This window comes from Alternaria postmessia (assembly GCF_024291825.1).
Source record: "Alternaria postmessia strain BMP 2775 chromosome Unknown scaffold_3, whole genome shotgun sequence".
Lineage (NCBI taxonomy): Eukaryota > Fungi > Ascomycota > Dothideomycetes > Pleosporales > Pleosporaceae > Alternaria > Alternaria postmessia.
The window spans coordinates 154001-168317 of NW_026260076.1; the positions used below are offsets into that span (position 1 = coordinate 154001).

At 52.3% G+C, this 14317-nt stretch overlaps 4 protein-coding genes across 4 annotated transcripts; 2 read left to right on the forward strand and 2 right to left on the reverse strand.

The window, feature by feature from the left end:
- Positions 1-1660: 1660 nt before the first annotated feature.
- J4E82_000817 (uncharacterized protein) lies at positions 1661-4957 on the reverse strand (the record flags this gene model as incomplete). The annotated part of the gene is made up of 5 exons (XM_051727137.1): positions 1661-2322; positions 2371-2924; positions 2978-4220; positions 4351-4752; positions 4801-4957. 5 exons carry the CDS (start codon positions 4955-4957, stop codon positions 1661-1663), a joined length of 3018 nt encoding a protein of 1005 aa, XP_051592944.1.
- A 425-nt stretch (positions 4958-5382) lies between these two features.
- Positions 5383-6532, forward strand: J4E82_000818 (uncharacterized protein; the record flags this gene model as incomplete). Its single annotated transcript, XM_051727138.1, has 2 exons — positions 5383-5509; positions 5559-6532. 2 exons carry the CDS (start codon positions 5383-5385, stop codon positions 6530-6532), a joined length of 1101 nt encoding a protein of 366 aa, XP_051592945.1.
- Positions 6533-7018: 486 nt separating this feature from the next.
- Positions 7019-11023, forward strand: J4E82_000819 (uncharacterized protein; the record flags this gene model as incomplete). Its single annotated transcript, XM_051727139.1, has 4 exons — positions 7019-7026; positions 7136-9761; positions 9809-10162; positions 10211-11023. The coding sequence occupies 4 exons, from the start codon at positions 7019-7021 to the stop codon at positions 11021-11023; spliced, it is 3801 nt and encodes a 1266-aa protein (XP_051592946.1).
- Positions 11024-11168: 145 nt separating this feature from the next.
- J4E82_000820 (uncharacterized protein) lies at positions 11169-14204 on the reverse strand (the record flags this gene model as incomplete). The annotated part of the gene is made up of 1 exon (XM_051727140.1): positions 11169-14204. The coding sequence occupies one exon, from the start codon at positions 14202-14204 to the stop codon at positions 11169-11171; it is 3036 nt and encodes a 1011-aa protein (XP_051592947.1).
- Positions 14205-14317: the final 113 nt, after the last annotated feature.

The window sequence follows — 14317 nt, forward strand, 5'->3', positions numbered from 1 at the left end:
TGCGGCTACACACCAGAGACTAACGTCACTAGGGAGCATTTATACCGGCGACACTTACTACCACCACAATGCCATCGTTGCTGTACAACCTTCACCAATGATCTTGCACTTCGAGAACATCAACGCGATCCGAGTGGTTGCGAACTGCGTGAGCAGATACCGCTGGAAGGTTTTGACAAAGAACAAGAGAAAAGGATGAAAAGCAAGAAAGGCAGCCAGATGCACCACAGTGAAATAGAGAAGTGGAAAGCTGTATACCGTATCTTGTTCCCAGATGACCATGATGCAGACATGCCAAGTCCTTGTAAGTTACATCACTCATCGAGTCTGGACGCACAGATGCTGATAGACGAAGACATCGAATACAAACGCAATACTGCGAGCGCAGCCGAGTCATCAAGCAGCACCCGTTTCCAAGAGTTCTCGCGTCTCGAGCTTCCGCGTCTCGTTCGGCGTACACTAGAGAGTATAATAGAACATGAGGCCCAACCACTAGAGGACAGGCTAAAGGAACGACTAGTGGACATTGTCAGGCAATGCCAGATGCAGCTCGAGACGATGTTCCAAACAGCCGCCGGGTCAAGCAATACGAGGGCAGAAGTCACTCCAAGCTCGAGAGCTATACTGTCGGAGCAAGTCATTGAGCACCCTACTGATACGCATCTACCCACCACGCTCGGCGACTCTGTGTCAACAGATTTGCAAACGAAATCAGAAGTCAACCCATCTCAACTACATATCTACGAAATTTCTTGCCAGGGCGGAGGAGTCCCTGAGATAACCGATCCCATATCTGATTCTTCAGATTCGGGCTACGACTCTATCAGCATAGCTGCTTTGTCCGCTACCGGTGTCCATAACGAGTTGCCTCAGGAACACTTCGACCCAAATCAGTATCTTGATCTCAGCGATTACCCACACTTTCCTGAAGTGACAACGGGTACCACGGTACAATCGACGCAGACAGACGCCCATGACGATCATTCTATGTGGTTTCTTGTAGATAAATTTCCAGGTACCAACCATGCAGACTCGGACGAGCTGGACTGTGTGCATGGGTTAGATCACGTCTGGTAATATTGGGTACTCTAAGGTTACTTTGGATACCAAATACTTCGATTCGATTTGACACAAATACCCTTACTTGATCCCAACGCGCTTCATGTTCGATCGTGTTACAGTCTTTCATCCAAGATCTTCTTCGAGCCAGCCGCAAGCAGCAAAACCCAACGAAAAAGACATTATTGTTCCCAGAAACGCAAATTCTTGGCTCAGACTACTCTCATTATCGCAGATCGATTTCCAGGTGACGACCTCGTTGGGTTGTTGTCATAGTACGCAAGACCTCAGCACATGACGTACACAAAGGCCCCAGAACTTGAATCCTTTCCAAGTTATGCATCATCGGGAATTAAGATACATGTGGACCTCCGACATCCGTTACATCAAGTCAATAAATTGCAGCAAAACTATTGCGTCGAGGCCTTGATATAGTAATTTTCTCTCATCTCAATTCATACATGTAAGAAGCAGAATGGTATCAAACTCCACTCAAGTCCAATCCTCCCTGAATGGAAAACCCCGATATTCCGGCTTGAAAAATATAAGACTCCACAAAAGTCTGTCCCTAATGTACATTGTGTAATGGTTGCCGAAAGCGTTATCCCGTATTATGATCCCCTGACGCGCCATCACCCGCAAATCCACCATTTCCAAAGCCGCCATCGCCGAAATAAAGCATGTCATGTGGTAAGTACTCCAAGTCCCAAGGCATCATATCAGCGCCTAGAAGGGACATATCGACGTCTTGTGTGTCAATGACCATATCACCGAAAGTGTTGTCTGAAGGTGTGTTGAAAGTTCCGAAAGTGGGCGAGAATTCTGTTTGAGGGGTAGGATGTAGTTGGTTGTGTTGTTGTGAAGATGAACGTGTATACGACGTTGGATTTTGTAGTGGCGTTCTGATGGCTGACGGTGAGCCACCAGAGAACGGAGAGTGTAGATTTAAGAGGAGGTCCGCATCTGACACCAAGACCGGGTCTGGGGTAGGGATATGGTTGAAAGATGGGTTTGGCGGAGGCGGTGGCATGGACGCTGAGCTGAACTGCGAGAAAGCGGAAGGTGACGGTAGAGATTGGTGACGTGGCTCGAATTTAATGGGAGGATCCGATATCAACGAAGCGATGGAGGGCTGAGTACTGGCTGGAGGTACTTTTGTAGGTGGTGGCTTCGTGCTCCGACCTTCACCATTTTCGGATGTGTACATAACTGCGACATTTGTTGAAGGCGAGTTCATAGTACCCGTAAGCGACCATCCGATGGCTGTCGAGGGTTAGTAGGTGGCCATGGTTGTGTGCATAAGGAACATACCTTGGCTGGGGTGTACCATTGGCGAGCCGGGCATATTTGGCGTCCTCGCACCCTTGCGTATCGCAGCCGCCATCTTTGCTACATCAGCATCTGAATTTTGTGCTGTCAGATAGGTCCCCCAGCTAAGCTTCCTTCTCCAGCCTGGACTGGTGAACGATGGCTCAGGTCGAGGGGCTTCTAATGCACTTTCCATCTCTTCGGTTGTGTACAGCAGAGGATCACCAACGCCTTTCGCCTTTTGATCCAAAACAGTCATAATGTACTTGACTCCAGCCCAGTATGTTTCTAAGGCTTTGAGGGCGCGGTAACAACGTTGATAATTTTGGTTGGCAGCAGAGGCAAGCAATGTATGCTTAGCGGCTGTTTGCTTTTGCTCCAGGTCTTTGACAGAGCTGTTGGTGGAATTCAGACGGTCAAGGGAATGTTGAGTAGAGGTCTTTTGTCCGTTCTCCCCATTTCGACCGGGGCTTGCAGGACAAGACTGAGGCTGGGACGATGCTGAGTGAAGTGCCGTTTCTTTAAGGAAGGCACACGCGGCTATGTATATCGGTTGACTAAAGGTTGGTTAGTGTGTGGTACCATCAGTAAAGACATAACCTGATCATACCTGGTGAAGGGATTGCCAATTCCAGTCTTTACATCAATGAGCTCGGTAAAGGCTAGTATATCAGCGACAGTCTTGGCAGAAGACATGGAAAGTTCTCTGCTGTTAGTAGACAAAGATTGTGGAGTTCCTTCGAACGTCCGGAGCAGCGTTGGCTGATGCAAAAGAACGATTAGAGTGTGGAACCAGCAATGCAGTAGAAGAAAATTCGTTCCCTGATTGAGCTTGACATATTGCTGGAAGTTGACTGCGTTGAAGTGAAGCTTAGGCGACAGGTTTTGGTAGATGCCTGTCAAGCGATCTTCCCATGCTCCGAGTTGCTTCTGCAGGTCAGCTGTGATGTCATCGGCGCTTCTTATCCGGTTCAGGAGATCAGTCACACGACCGTAGAGGTGAATGATACGGATCAGTGCCGGATATGGCAAAGGCCATCCAGAAGAGTCGACCTCATCCAGGGAAGGGAAAGAGATTTCGATGTCGCGATCTCGGAGGGTGACCGGCCGTCCCGTTCCAGAAGATATGACGCGATCAAGGAAAAATATTGACCAAAAAGTATCTAACCTCTCGCGCTCAGCGGCTCTTTGCTCTTGCTCCTCCGCACTACTCCCGTGGCTATCTTGAATAGTTGGTTGCTCCGCGTGCCGCCCGCCATCTGGGTAGCTCTTAATGGAATTTGGTGTTGGTCCCTTGCGACCTTCGTACTTCAGACCTCCCACAGACTGCATGCCTAGATCCTGCGCCATGCGAATGGCTACACCGAGATACATCCAAAGTCCACTGTCGCGGCTCGCACCGAATTCATCGTATGCAAGAAGCAACGCAGCTTGTACCACTGCCACACTAGGACATGGAAAAGCATCTGGGATAGCTGATTTTGCTCGCTGGGCAAAGGCTTGGCCGTGTTCTGAAGGCGGGACTTTTGGAGTCTCCGTTCCATCATCTTTCTGTTGGTCGCTCTTGCCTGTCAGCATAGGATGTGTCGAGAATCGGGCCGCTAACGCACAGACAGCGTCGACGAGGATGGCATCCACCTGCTTCTCTTCCAAGTCTCGCAAAAAGCGCTCTCTTTGTAGGAAGGGGAAAGAGCAGCCAAGGTGTAGGAAGAATAGTTTACAGAGATGGGTGATGAGCGGACTTGGTGACATTGACGAGGCATCGTATACGGGTATCTCGGCTGGCGTGCGGGCTTCTGGCGCTGGTGGTGAGCCAACTGATGGCTGTGCAGGCGAGGACTCGATTGCGTGTTCTGGACCAGTCAGCTACATGAGACGGGAATACAGCAGAGCAGCAAGAGAGTGTTTGCGCTGCAAGGGCGCAAGTGCTCCTCGATAACCGCATCAAGAGCTTGAAGTCCGTCGCGCGCGGGATGTACTTACGATCTGATGTAGTCTGGGCACTGCCATGTTGCTTGCCTCGCACTTTGACGACCATCTGTCGCAGTCCGGGTACTATGGCTGTAGGCCCGAAATACCTGAAGTATGGCATTCGGTTGCGCGTGCTCAAGCTCAAACCTCCACTGCTGCCAGTTGATTCTACTTTGGGCGAGGCCTGGAGACTTAATTCCGAGGTTTGCGATGTGGTATGCGGCAGATGCGGTCGCGTGAGCTGAGGGTCGATGGGCGGCTCTTGCTTCCGGGAAGGCGTGCTGGTCGACACGGTACTCTCTCTTCTCGCTGCCTTTTTGCCATCCTTTGGGGTTTCGCCTGCGCCATTGTCGTCGCCGTAGCCGGCGCATTCATGCTTGTTCTGGATGCAAGTTCCGCATACAGGCCGTTCACCTACTCTGCTGTCAGCAAACCATAGTCAAGACAGTCAAAACCTCATACCCGAGCATCGCGTCTTCTTCTTCCTGCAGGTCAGGCACGCGGAATTAATGCGACGCCTCTTCGCATAGGGACCATCATGGTTCGTCACAAAACGAATAGGCTTGGGCTGAGACACGGCAGCGTTCGCAGAGGCCGTCTGAGGGGCTCCTTGATTCATTAAAAGCAGAGTGTGTTCTCAGAAGCAAGCGGAAATGGCCGCATCAAAGGCGTGTCTCGATGATGCAGGGAAAGCAGTTTTGAGTGGGGTAACAACAGCTGCCAGATGCGCGTCAAGGGTCGATCATGAGCCAGACCAGACAGTGGAGAACATGCAAAGTAACGAGAAGCTGTGGAGAAGCCAGCGCATATTCAGAGAAGCCGGTTCGAGGAGATCGGCAAGCGCTACGACGTGACTTTGATACCCGACGGAAGTGAGTTGACGGGGAGTGGTCTGGGTTGCGGAGCGGAGAACCCCAGATTTGGGTCGTCGGTCGACGCTACAGCGACCGTGTCCGAGCGCGTTTGTGGAAAAAGTCGCCCCGGTGGGTCCCACTCGGCCTGGGAACAGCGTCCAAGCCATCTGCACAGTCGCTCCGTACCACCATGGAGTCAATTCGCCCAGCACTCGCCAGCATACGGCTGTCAGCGCCCCAGAGAGCCTACAGACCGCTCTACCAATGTCTACACACATCAGCCACACGAGGCGCCACGCCGCTGCCTCATCCATCCGGTACGACAAACCAGTGCAGCCAACTTGGCCAATAATTAACGTCTGACAGTTCCCGGGCCACCGCCTGAGACGCCTCAGCCACAGCCATCAGATGCATCCGAACGAGTTGCGAGGAAGAGGAGGCAGGCGGATATGATGAAGCAGGCGCGGGAGATGCGCGACGTCTACGCCCCCACCAACAACAAGCCCAAGAACATGCTGGCCAAGCGCTTCTGGAAGGACGTCTCAGTCACGGAAGGCGAGGGCGGCCTTCAAGTCTTCCTCGACCATCGACCCGTCCGCATGCCCAACAAGCAGATCCTCACCGTCCCCGCATCGAAGCCCCAGCTGGCGACCGCCATTGCTCTTGAGTGGGATCTCCTCATGAGTGCGCAGCAAGCCCTCAAGAACGATTACATCCCCATGACCTCGCTCGCCGCCCGTGCAATCGATATTGAGGCCGCCGATAGGGAAGAAAGGGAAAACATTAGGGCGGACATCCTGAGCTATCTGATGCGTGTGCTCGACACGGACACACTGCTCTGCTGGGCGCCAGCAAAGGTCCTGAACGAGACCCTCCAGAACGGAAAGACACTGCGAGAGGTCCAGGAGGAAGTGGCTACAGACATCATCGCCTACCTCAAGACACACGTGTGGCCGGGTGTAGAGATCAAGCCCACACTCGACCCCGAGACCATCATCCCCACTGAGCAACCCGAGATGACAAAGCAAGTCATTCGCGGCTGGTGCGCAGGTCTTCCAGCATACGAGCTTGCTGGTCTTGAACGCGCAGTGTTGGCATCCAAGAGTTTGCTAGTCAGCGTGCGACTGATCCATGAATGGGGCGAAGCATTTGCGCAATCGCGAAAGGTCAGTGACGCGCCACGCTTCGGCATCAAGGAAGCCAGCGATGCGTCGAGCTTGGAAGTTACGTGGCAAACACAGCAGTGGGGTGAGGTAGAGGACACACACGATGTCCAGAAGGAGGATTTGCGGAGGCAGCTGGGAAGTGCCATCATCCTTGTGGGTGGAGACTCAGCGTGAGGATGTTGCCATGCCATGTATAAAATGTACATTATGTGAACATTACCCAGATGATGTATCAACCTTGCGTGTGTCCTCTATAGTCATGGCCCTCGAACGGCATAATTCTGTAGACCAACTACGCAATACTGCCGACGAGAGAATCAGTCAAATACTTGTATATGCTAGTCTAGTCGGCCATGACATATGCCCGAGCAGTTCTCTAGGCGGGTGGACGATCTTGGGACAGTAGGGCCAGTCTAGCGGAGCAATAGTCGTGATTCGCTGGAGGAGCGGCCTGGATTGCGCGCCCCTGACGAATGCGCCCAAAAGCTGCTGAAAGCCCCGCCGCGACTGTGATGAAATCCTACAAAGGCGCGACTTGCGCACACGAGATACCTGGGCTATTCTGACTTGGTGCTGACAGCGATCCAACCGAACTCCTCCTCTACCTACCCAGCTTCCTCCGGCCCGCATATTCTTGGCTCGCTGGCCAATCACGCAACCATGGAAGGGTAGGTGCGCCCGCTCCAAGCTTATGCTGCCGTCATGGCGGGGGACATGTGGAGGACGAGGCAGCCCGTTGTGAGATGCCCCAGAGTCACGTCTAACCACACGTCGTAGGCACAAGCGCTCCAAGTCGGCCAGCGTCAAGAATCTCCTTTCGCGCGTCACATCCAAGACCGACGTGCCTACCACAGACGGCAACAACGGCACCGGCAACGGCAACAGCAGTGACACTAGCCCGCCCAGCACTGCCATTTCCTCCAACTCGCAGCCCTCGCAATCCGTAACATCACCTTCGGGACACAGTCGCAGTCTGTCCAAGAAGCAAAATCCACACCTCTCGACCAGCATGTCCAACGCAGGCGCCGGGCAAGAGAGTCTGAGTCCCTCGGCCTCGAGCTTCCAGCAGTCGCCAAGCTCGCCCACCAAATCGACCTCGATAGAGCAGTCCGTGAAGCTGTTCAGGGTATTCGAGTCGCTTAGGAATGGAGACACAGCAGCTATATCGAGAGCCATAAGGGACCAGGCCGGGTCAACAGAGGGCGAAGATAGCAGATCGTCGCTGCAGCTACCCAGCGCACGCACAGAAGGCACATCGATCCTGCACCTGGCCATACAATGTGCCGAGGTGCCCGTCATTGAGTTTGTGCTATCAAACGCAACGGCAACACCAGACTCGCCCATCGACATCAATGGCCGCGACCGCGATGGCAATACCCCACTCCACCTCGCAGCCACCCTGGGCAGAACTCCAGTCGTCCGAATGCTGCTCGATCAGCCTGGCATCAACGATTCAGTCACCAATTACAATGGTCAGACACCATTGGATCTCGCTCGCACACCAGACATCTTCCAGCAACTGCAGCTCTCGCGATCCATATTCATCGACACCCACGTAAAGAAGATACAACACATGGTGACCACGGGAGACATGGACTCGTTGGAGAAGATACTGCAAGATGCTAGGATAAAGAGCACCCTAGACGTCAACGGTGGAGAGCTGGCGACTGACCCGGTCGTGGTAGATGCAGGCGGTACACTTCTGCACGAGGCTGCTAAGAAGAAGGATGTCAAGCTGGCGCAACTGCTATTGCTTAACGGAGCTGATCCTTTCCGCCGAGACCGAAAGGGCAAGCTTCCTCAAGACTACACCAAAGACGACCGTACGCGCGCTATTCTAAAGCGATCGCCTGCTGCCGCAGCAGCTCAGAGGGGCATCCAAGAAAAGACAATCCTCGCGGGTGGTCCTCCAGGACAAACTGCAACCGAAAGTGGCATGGGCGCGAAAGAGTCGCGCGAGATGAAGGGCTACCTTAAGAAGTGGACAAACTACAGAACTGGATACAAGTTGCGATGGTTCGTGCTCGAGGACGGCGTGCTCAGCTACTACAAGCACCAGGACGATACTGGATCTGCATGCCGAGGTGCCATCAACATGAGGATTGCGAAATTGTACATGGACCCCCAAGATAAGCAGCGGTTTGAAATTCAGGGAAAGTCTTCAGTCAAGTACCATCTCAAGGCGAACCACGAGGTTGAAGCCAAGCGATGGTACTGGGCTCTGAACAACGCGATTCAATGGGCCAAGGACGAAGCACGAGAGGAAGAGAAGCGGGCCACTCAGGATCAGGAGATGTTGAAGCAAGCTAAGATTGAGCAGATCAAGGGCGAGGGCGACACATCTAGTGTCGGTAGCTCCAAGTTGGCAGCAAGCTCGCGAAACATGGCTGCTTCATCCACTCTCGGAGTCCCGATGCCTAGCCTCGACAACACATCCTCGCGAACTGCGGTTAGTGTGACTGAAGATCCCGGGAGTATTTACGAGCCTAGCATGAACGGTCACGGTCTAGACAGAATGACCAGCCACATGGGTACCGCTACTGTAGCCGGCGACGATGAAGACGAGGACGACTACGGCGACGATACAAGCAGCCATGAAATGAAGCCCCAAAGTAAAGACGCATTCAATATCACAGCACAATCGGCCAAGTTGCAGCTTGATCTGTTGACATCCGTTTCAGGGGCGTTACAGGCGGAGATGAGTCGTTCACCCGACCTCAAAATTTCCGATCCTATGATGCTCCAAGCATTCACATCTTACGAGTCTGCTATCGGAAACCTGAAAGGGCTGATTGGCGATCTGCTTCGGATATCAAGGGATCGTGACGCTTATTGGCAATACCGCTTGGATCGCGAGGCTAACGTCAGACGCATGTGGGAAGAAAGCATGGCCAAGGTTGCAAAGGAGCAGGAAGAGCTCGAGAACAGGATAGGCGAGTCTGAGGAGAAGCGGCGAAAGCAGAAGAAGGCCCTACGAGAAGCGTTGGAGGACTACGAGACAACTGAAGCCAAACCTGATGCCAAGGATGAAGAAGACAATTTCGCTGACGCACCAGAAGACGCTCAGCAACAAAAAGAGCTGGGATCGGGTGTAGGACTTCCAGTTAAGAATCAGAAAGTTAGGAGAAAGGCTACGTTCGCCGACATCGCTGCCGACATATCAGACTCTGAATCAGAAGATGACGAGGAGTTCTTCGACGCTGTTGGTGCTGGAGAGGTTGAGGTTGTAGAAATGCCTGCGGCTGCTCCCAAGGAGACTGCACAAGTCGACGTACCAGCCTCCTCAGATGATCCGTTCGAGAAGAAGCACATGGAGATCGCCACAGCTTGGGCAGGCTACGAAGATGGCCCGCGGAAGAGGCTTGCCATGGACGCAGACGACAGGCCTAAGATCTCGCTTTGGGTATGTTTGATGTCGCAGTACATCTACTAGACGCTAACAGCTCCCAGGGCATTCTCAAATCTATGATTGGCAAGGACATGACTAAGATGACATTGCCAGTGTCATTCAACGAGCCCACTTCACTGCTTCAACGTGTTGCGGAAGATATGGAATACACTGATCTCCTTGACACCGCTGCTGAACGCGACGACTCTACCGAGCGAATACTCTATGTTGGTGCATTTGCTGCATCAGAGTATGCTTCGACCATTGGACGTGTTGCAAAGCCTTTCAATCCTCTTCTCGCTGAGACGTATGAGTATGCCAGGCCAGACAAGGGCTACCGTTTCTTCATTGAGCAGGTCAGCCATCACCCACCGATCGGTGCTGCTTATGCGGAATCCAAAAAGTGGGATTACTATGTAAGTACTAACATTTGCCCTCACGTCACACTTTCTAATGCAGCCTAGGGTGAATCTGCAGTGAAGTCCAAATTCTATGGCAAATCTTTCGACATCAATCCGCTCGGAACTTGGTTCCTTCGTCTTCGGCCAACCGTCAATGGTGGAAAAGAAGAGCTGTACACCTGGAAGAAGGTTACGTCCTCCGTCATTGGCATTATAACTGGTAACCCCGTTGTCGACAACTACGGTACCATGGAGATTACAAACCATACGACGGGAGAGAAATGTCTTATTGAGTTCAAGCCGCGCGGTTGGAAGGCTTCGTCAGCCTACCAAGTCGTTGGAAAAGTCTTTGACGCGCAGAACCGCGTCCGCTGGAGTATTGGCGGTCGATGGAACGACAAGATTTACGCCCGCTTCACCCCAGGCTTCGAGGATGTGGATGTTGAGAAGAGCGGAAAGAGTTCAAAACACGACGACAACAAGGCTTTCCTTGTCTGGCAAGCTCACGAGCGCCCAACAGGTATACCTTTCAACCTTACTCCTTTCGTCGTGACCCTTAACGACATTCCCGACAAGCTTCGCCCTGTTGTTGCCCCAACAGACACGCGTCTCCGCCCCGATCAACGCGCCATGGAAGACGGAGAGTACGATTTTGCGGCAACGGAGAAGAACAGGGTAGAAGAAAAGCAGCGAGCAACCCGCAGACAGCGAGAAGCTGAAGGCAAAGAATTCGTACCCAGGTGGTTCAGCAAGGGCAGGTGTGAAACGACTGGTGAGGAATACTGGGTTTTCAACCATGAGTACTGGCAAGTGAGGAACCGTGTTGCCAAAGGAGAGATCACATGGGCAGAAGCAGGCACGGAAGACATTTTCTAGAAGTTGTGTTGATGATCTCAAATGCCCACTAGTTGGATAGTCGCGGGTGCTTAATGTACATGATTCTAAATTCTCTTCAAGAAAGCTTGACTGAGCAGGAAATTCGTCATCTGCCTAGCTCACCTGTACTCTCTCTATAAACCCTTCATACATCCAACTCAACATAAAGCCTGAGTTCCTTCTCTTGCATGACCCTATACAGCTTCGCCTTCTCCTCGTTCCTAAAAACATCCCTCGCATCCGTAAAGGCAAACATGATGTACTCTTTACACCATGGCAGGTTCCTCAACCCAGCGTAAAACGTGTCCTTGACCAGTTGTTCCGCTTCCTCGACCCTCATCTCCCATTTACTCTTCTTACCATCTCGGCGTGGTTTCTTGTTCGCATGCCACTGCTGCTGTCGTGTCTGCTCGCTATGCAAACACTGTAATTCAAAGTTGACGTAAGCTTTCCAGAGTGCGGGACAGCGAGACCCTGTCACCGAGTCTGTAGCGTGTCTATACAACGCACGTATAGAATGGCTAGTCGAGCCCGCCCTCTCGTCCCTCAATGTTTCGTAGTGTATCGCGAATGCCCAACCCGCTAAACTCTGTTCGTCCGGTTGAGAATAGAATCCTTCCCAGAATCTTCTAACGCGATCGTCGATTGCAAAACGCGTCTCGTTTGCAGCGTACACGGAGAGCAAGATTGTGTTTGCTGGGAAGTCGTCGAGAACCCAGTCGAGGTTGCCACGGATCAAAGAAGGTTTGACAATTGGGGCTTGGGTGGCGTGGCATGCGAGGAATTGTGCGAGAGATTGAGCGCGCAGTTCTTCGAAGGGAGACTTGTCGAGGCGATGGGATGAGAACCATTGTCTTAGGCGGGAGTAAGGGTAGAGTTGGGGATCGACATCGCGGACGGTGTCGCTAAGGAGAACGTGAAGGCAGGTACATATTACTGCTGTTGGGTAGTCGTGGTTTAGTAGTGCATGTTCTTCGATTTGACTGATTTTCTCATATGCGGGTTGGGCCCAAGGACTCGAGTTTCTGTGCTCTGCGTTGGGAAGTTTGCCTTCTGGCGAGACGAGCCGCCAAGAAGCTTCTTCGTGGTCTCCTCTTCGGAGCGCTTCCCATACCCAGTTGCTGAAGAGCTCTAAACTCCATGGGGCTGAAAGCAGATCGTCTCCCTTTTGCATGGAAAGCGCCATGCTGAACACTTGATCTGCCTTGGAGGAATTGCCCAGGCGCGATTCAACTAACCCATAAGCGTTGTACAAACGCAAACTTGACGGCCGCGCTTTGAGTAACCGCTTTGCTGTCTTGAATGCTTCCGATGGAAAGTGTTTAGATTCGAAAGCAAGGAGATATTCTCCTACAATTTCTTCGCTTGAAGGATCCGAGGAGAGGATCTTAAGCAGACATCTGATAAAGTCTGCATCAAGTTTGATTCCGTCAAGCGAGAAGTGCTGCTCGAATAAGAGCTCAGTGGTCATCTGGAAGCTCTTTGCTGAATAATTAGAGTATCGTTTGACGGCCTTAGTGAAATCATGAGATTCATCAGTGTCTGGAGTAGCAGAGTGCCAATGGCGCTGTAAGAATGGATCAGTCCACCAGGCTCGTTGTTGTGGGATACGATGTGCTAGCGGTGGTAGCATGCAGAAGCACAAGAAAGCCTCGATCATCAGCGTCGCTGGTGTCTCAGGCGTAACAATGGCTAAGTAGGGTTCGATATCCGAGAAGAAGATTGTATGAAAGGCGTCATCTTCTGCTACATCATCTGATGCCCGACCAGGGTGTCGTAACACCGACGTAGCCTCGCATTCGCGCTCTCGGAAGCTCTCAAAGTTAGCATCTGACGCTTCTCTTTCCTGCAAAGACGAAGGCCCTGGAGGTGGCGGGTCGTCTGTACTGCCATGCCTCCAACCCTTTGCTCCCGTCTCGCCAATACGAGGCACTTCGCTTTCCCAGAACTCTTCAAAAGCTTGGATGTCGGCGCCTGATTCTGGACGCATCAGGTGATGCTCAAATAAGGCCTGCCAGACTGCAAGACCAAGCTCCTGGTATCCTGCATCATGAGCCATGGCCGTCAGACGCAGTAATAGATGCAGGCTCTGTTCTGACGAAATGTCGGCCTTGTTTGCACGAAGAGACTCTACACATTTGAAGAAGATAGCGCGACACTCTTCATATTTGAAGCTTGTGAATCGTGACTGCACAAAGTCGAGGTACATCATCCACAAATCCACACTTTGCGGATGTTTCGCAAGTACGTCCTTCCATTTGCCGGCCAGTTTCGCGCCATCCCAAGCTCTTTCTGCCTCTTTCAAGAGGCCCTGGTATAACCTCAGCTGGCTATTCTTATCTAGACCAATCTTCTTCAAAGCCTCCTCGTAGGTAGAGATGCGTACGTCTGCAAGGTGTGCTTTGTCAGATGCAGTCAATTCAGCAGATGGCCGCTCAAGCTTGAGCATGGCCTCCTGGTGTTTGATCAGTGCCAACCAGCCCTGGACGTCTGTGGGGTGTTCTTTCGTCTGCCGTGCAAGCTGGGAGTTTTTGCGAGTGATCTCGGTGTCAATCACAAGCTCGGGATCAGACTCGTACTGCGTGTCTGGGTCTACAGGCTCGCTTGATTTGGGCCCATCGATGCGTCGGTAGTCTGCCTCCATTTCCACTTGGTCGTCCTCATCTTCGCTTTCATCGCGTCTTCTTTTGGCGCGTGAAGACAATAAGACAAAGTCCTGGTCGAGACTTGTATCGCCTTCTCCCGTCTTGACCAGTCGTAGAGCGCGCCCACGCGACTTATTCGCACGCTTGTCTGTCAGCAGTCGCTCTTGCCGTCTGCGTGTTGCTGGTGTTACAACGATCTTCTTGTCTGTAGACTCGGCTCTGTCGATCTTCTGATTTGCGGAAAGCCCTAGTATGAAGCCATGACCAAATCGACGGTAAGGCGGGATATCATAACGATTCATTGTCCCATAACGAAAAACGTCGGGGTCACCTCGTCGGTCGCTGAAGTAGGGCCTGTCTTTGTTTGACTTTTGCTCACGAGTACTTCTGTCTGGCGAAGGAGATCTTCTCCTGCCCGGAGCTTTCTCTTTAGATGACTTTCCGACTTTCTCATGTTGTTGAGGTTCCTTGGGCGGCTCTGGCTCTACCTTGGGCTTTGGCCGGAAGCTCGCAAACTTGGGAACGTTGGACGACATGACGAAAGATACGGCCACAGCGACCTCACTATCGTAAATGAGGATTCAAGCTAGTGTCATACAGCTGTTGCTTTCTAGCAGAGCGATAGATTTGATGCGCCTGGTCATGAGCC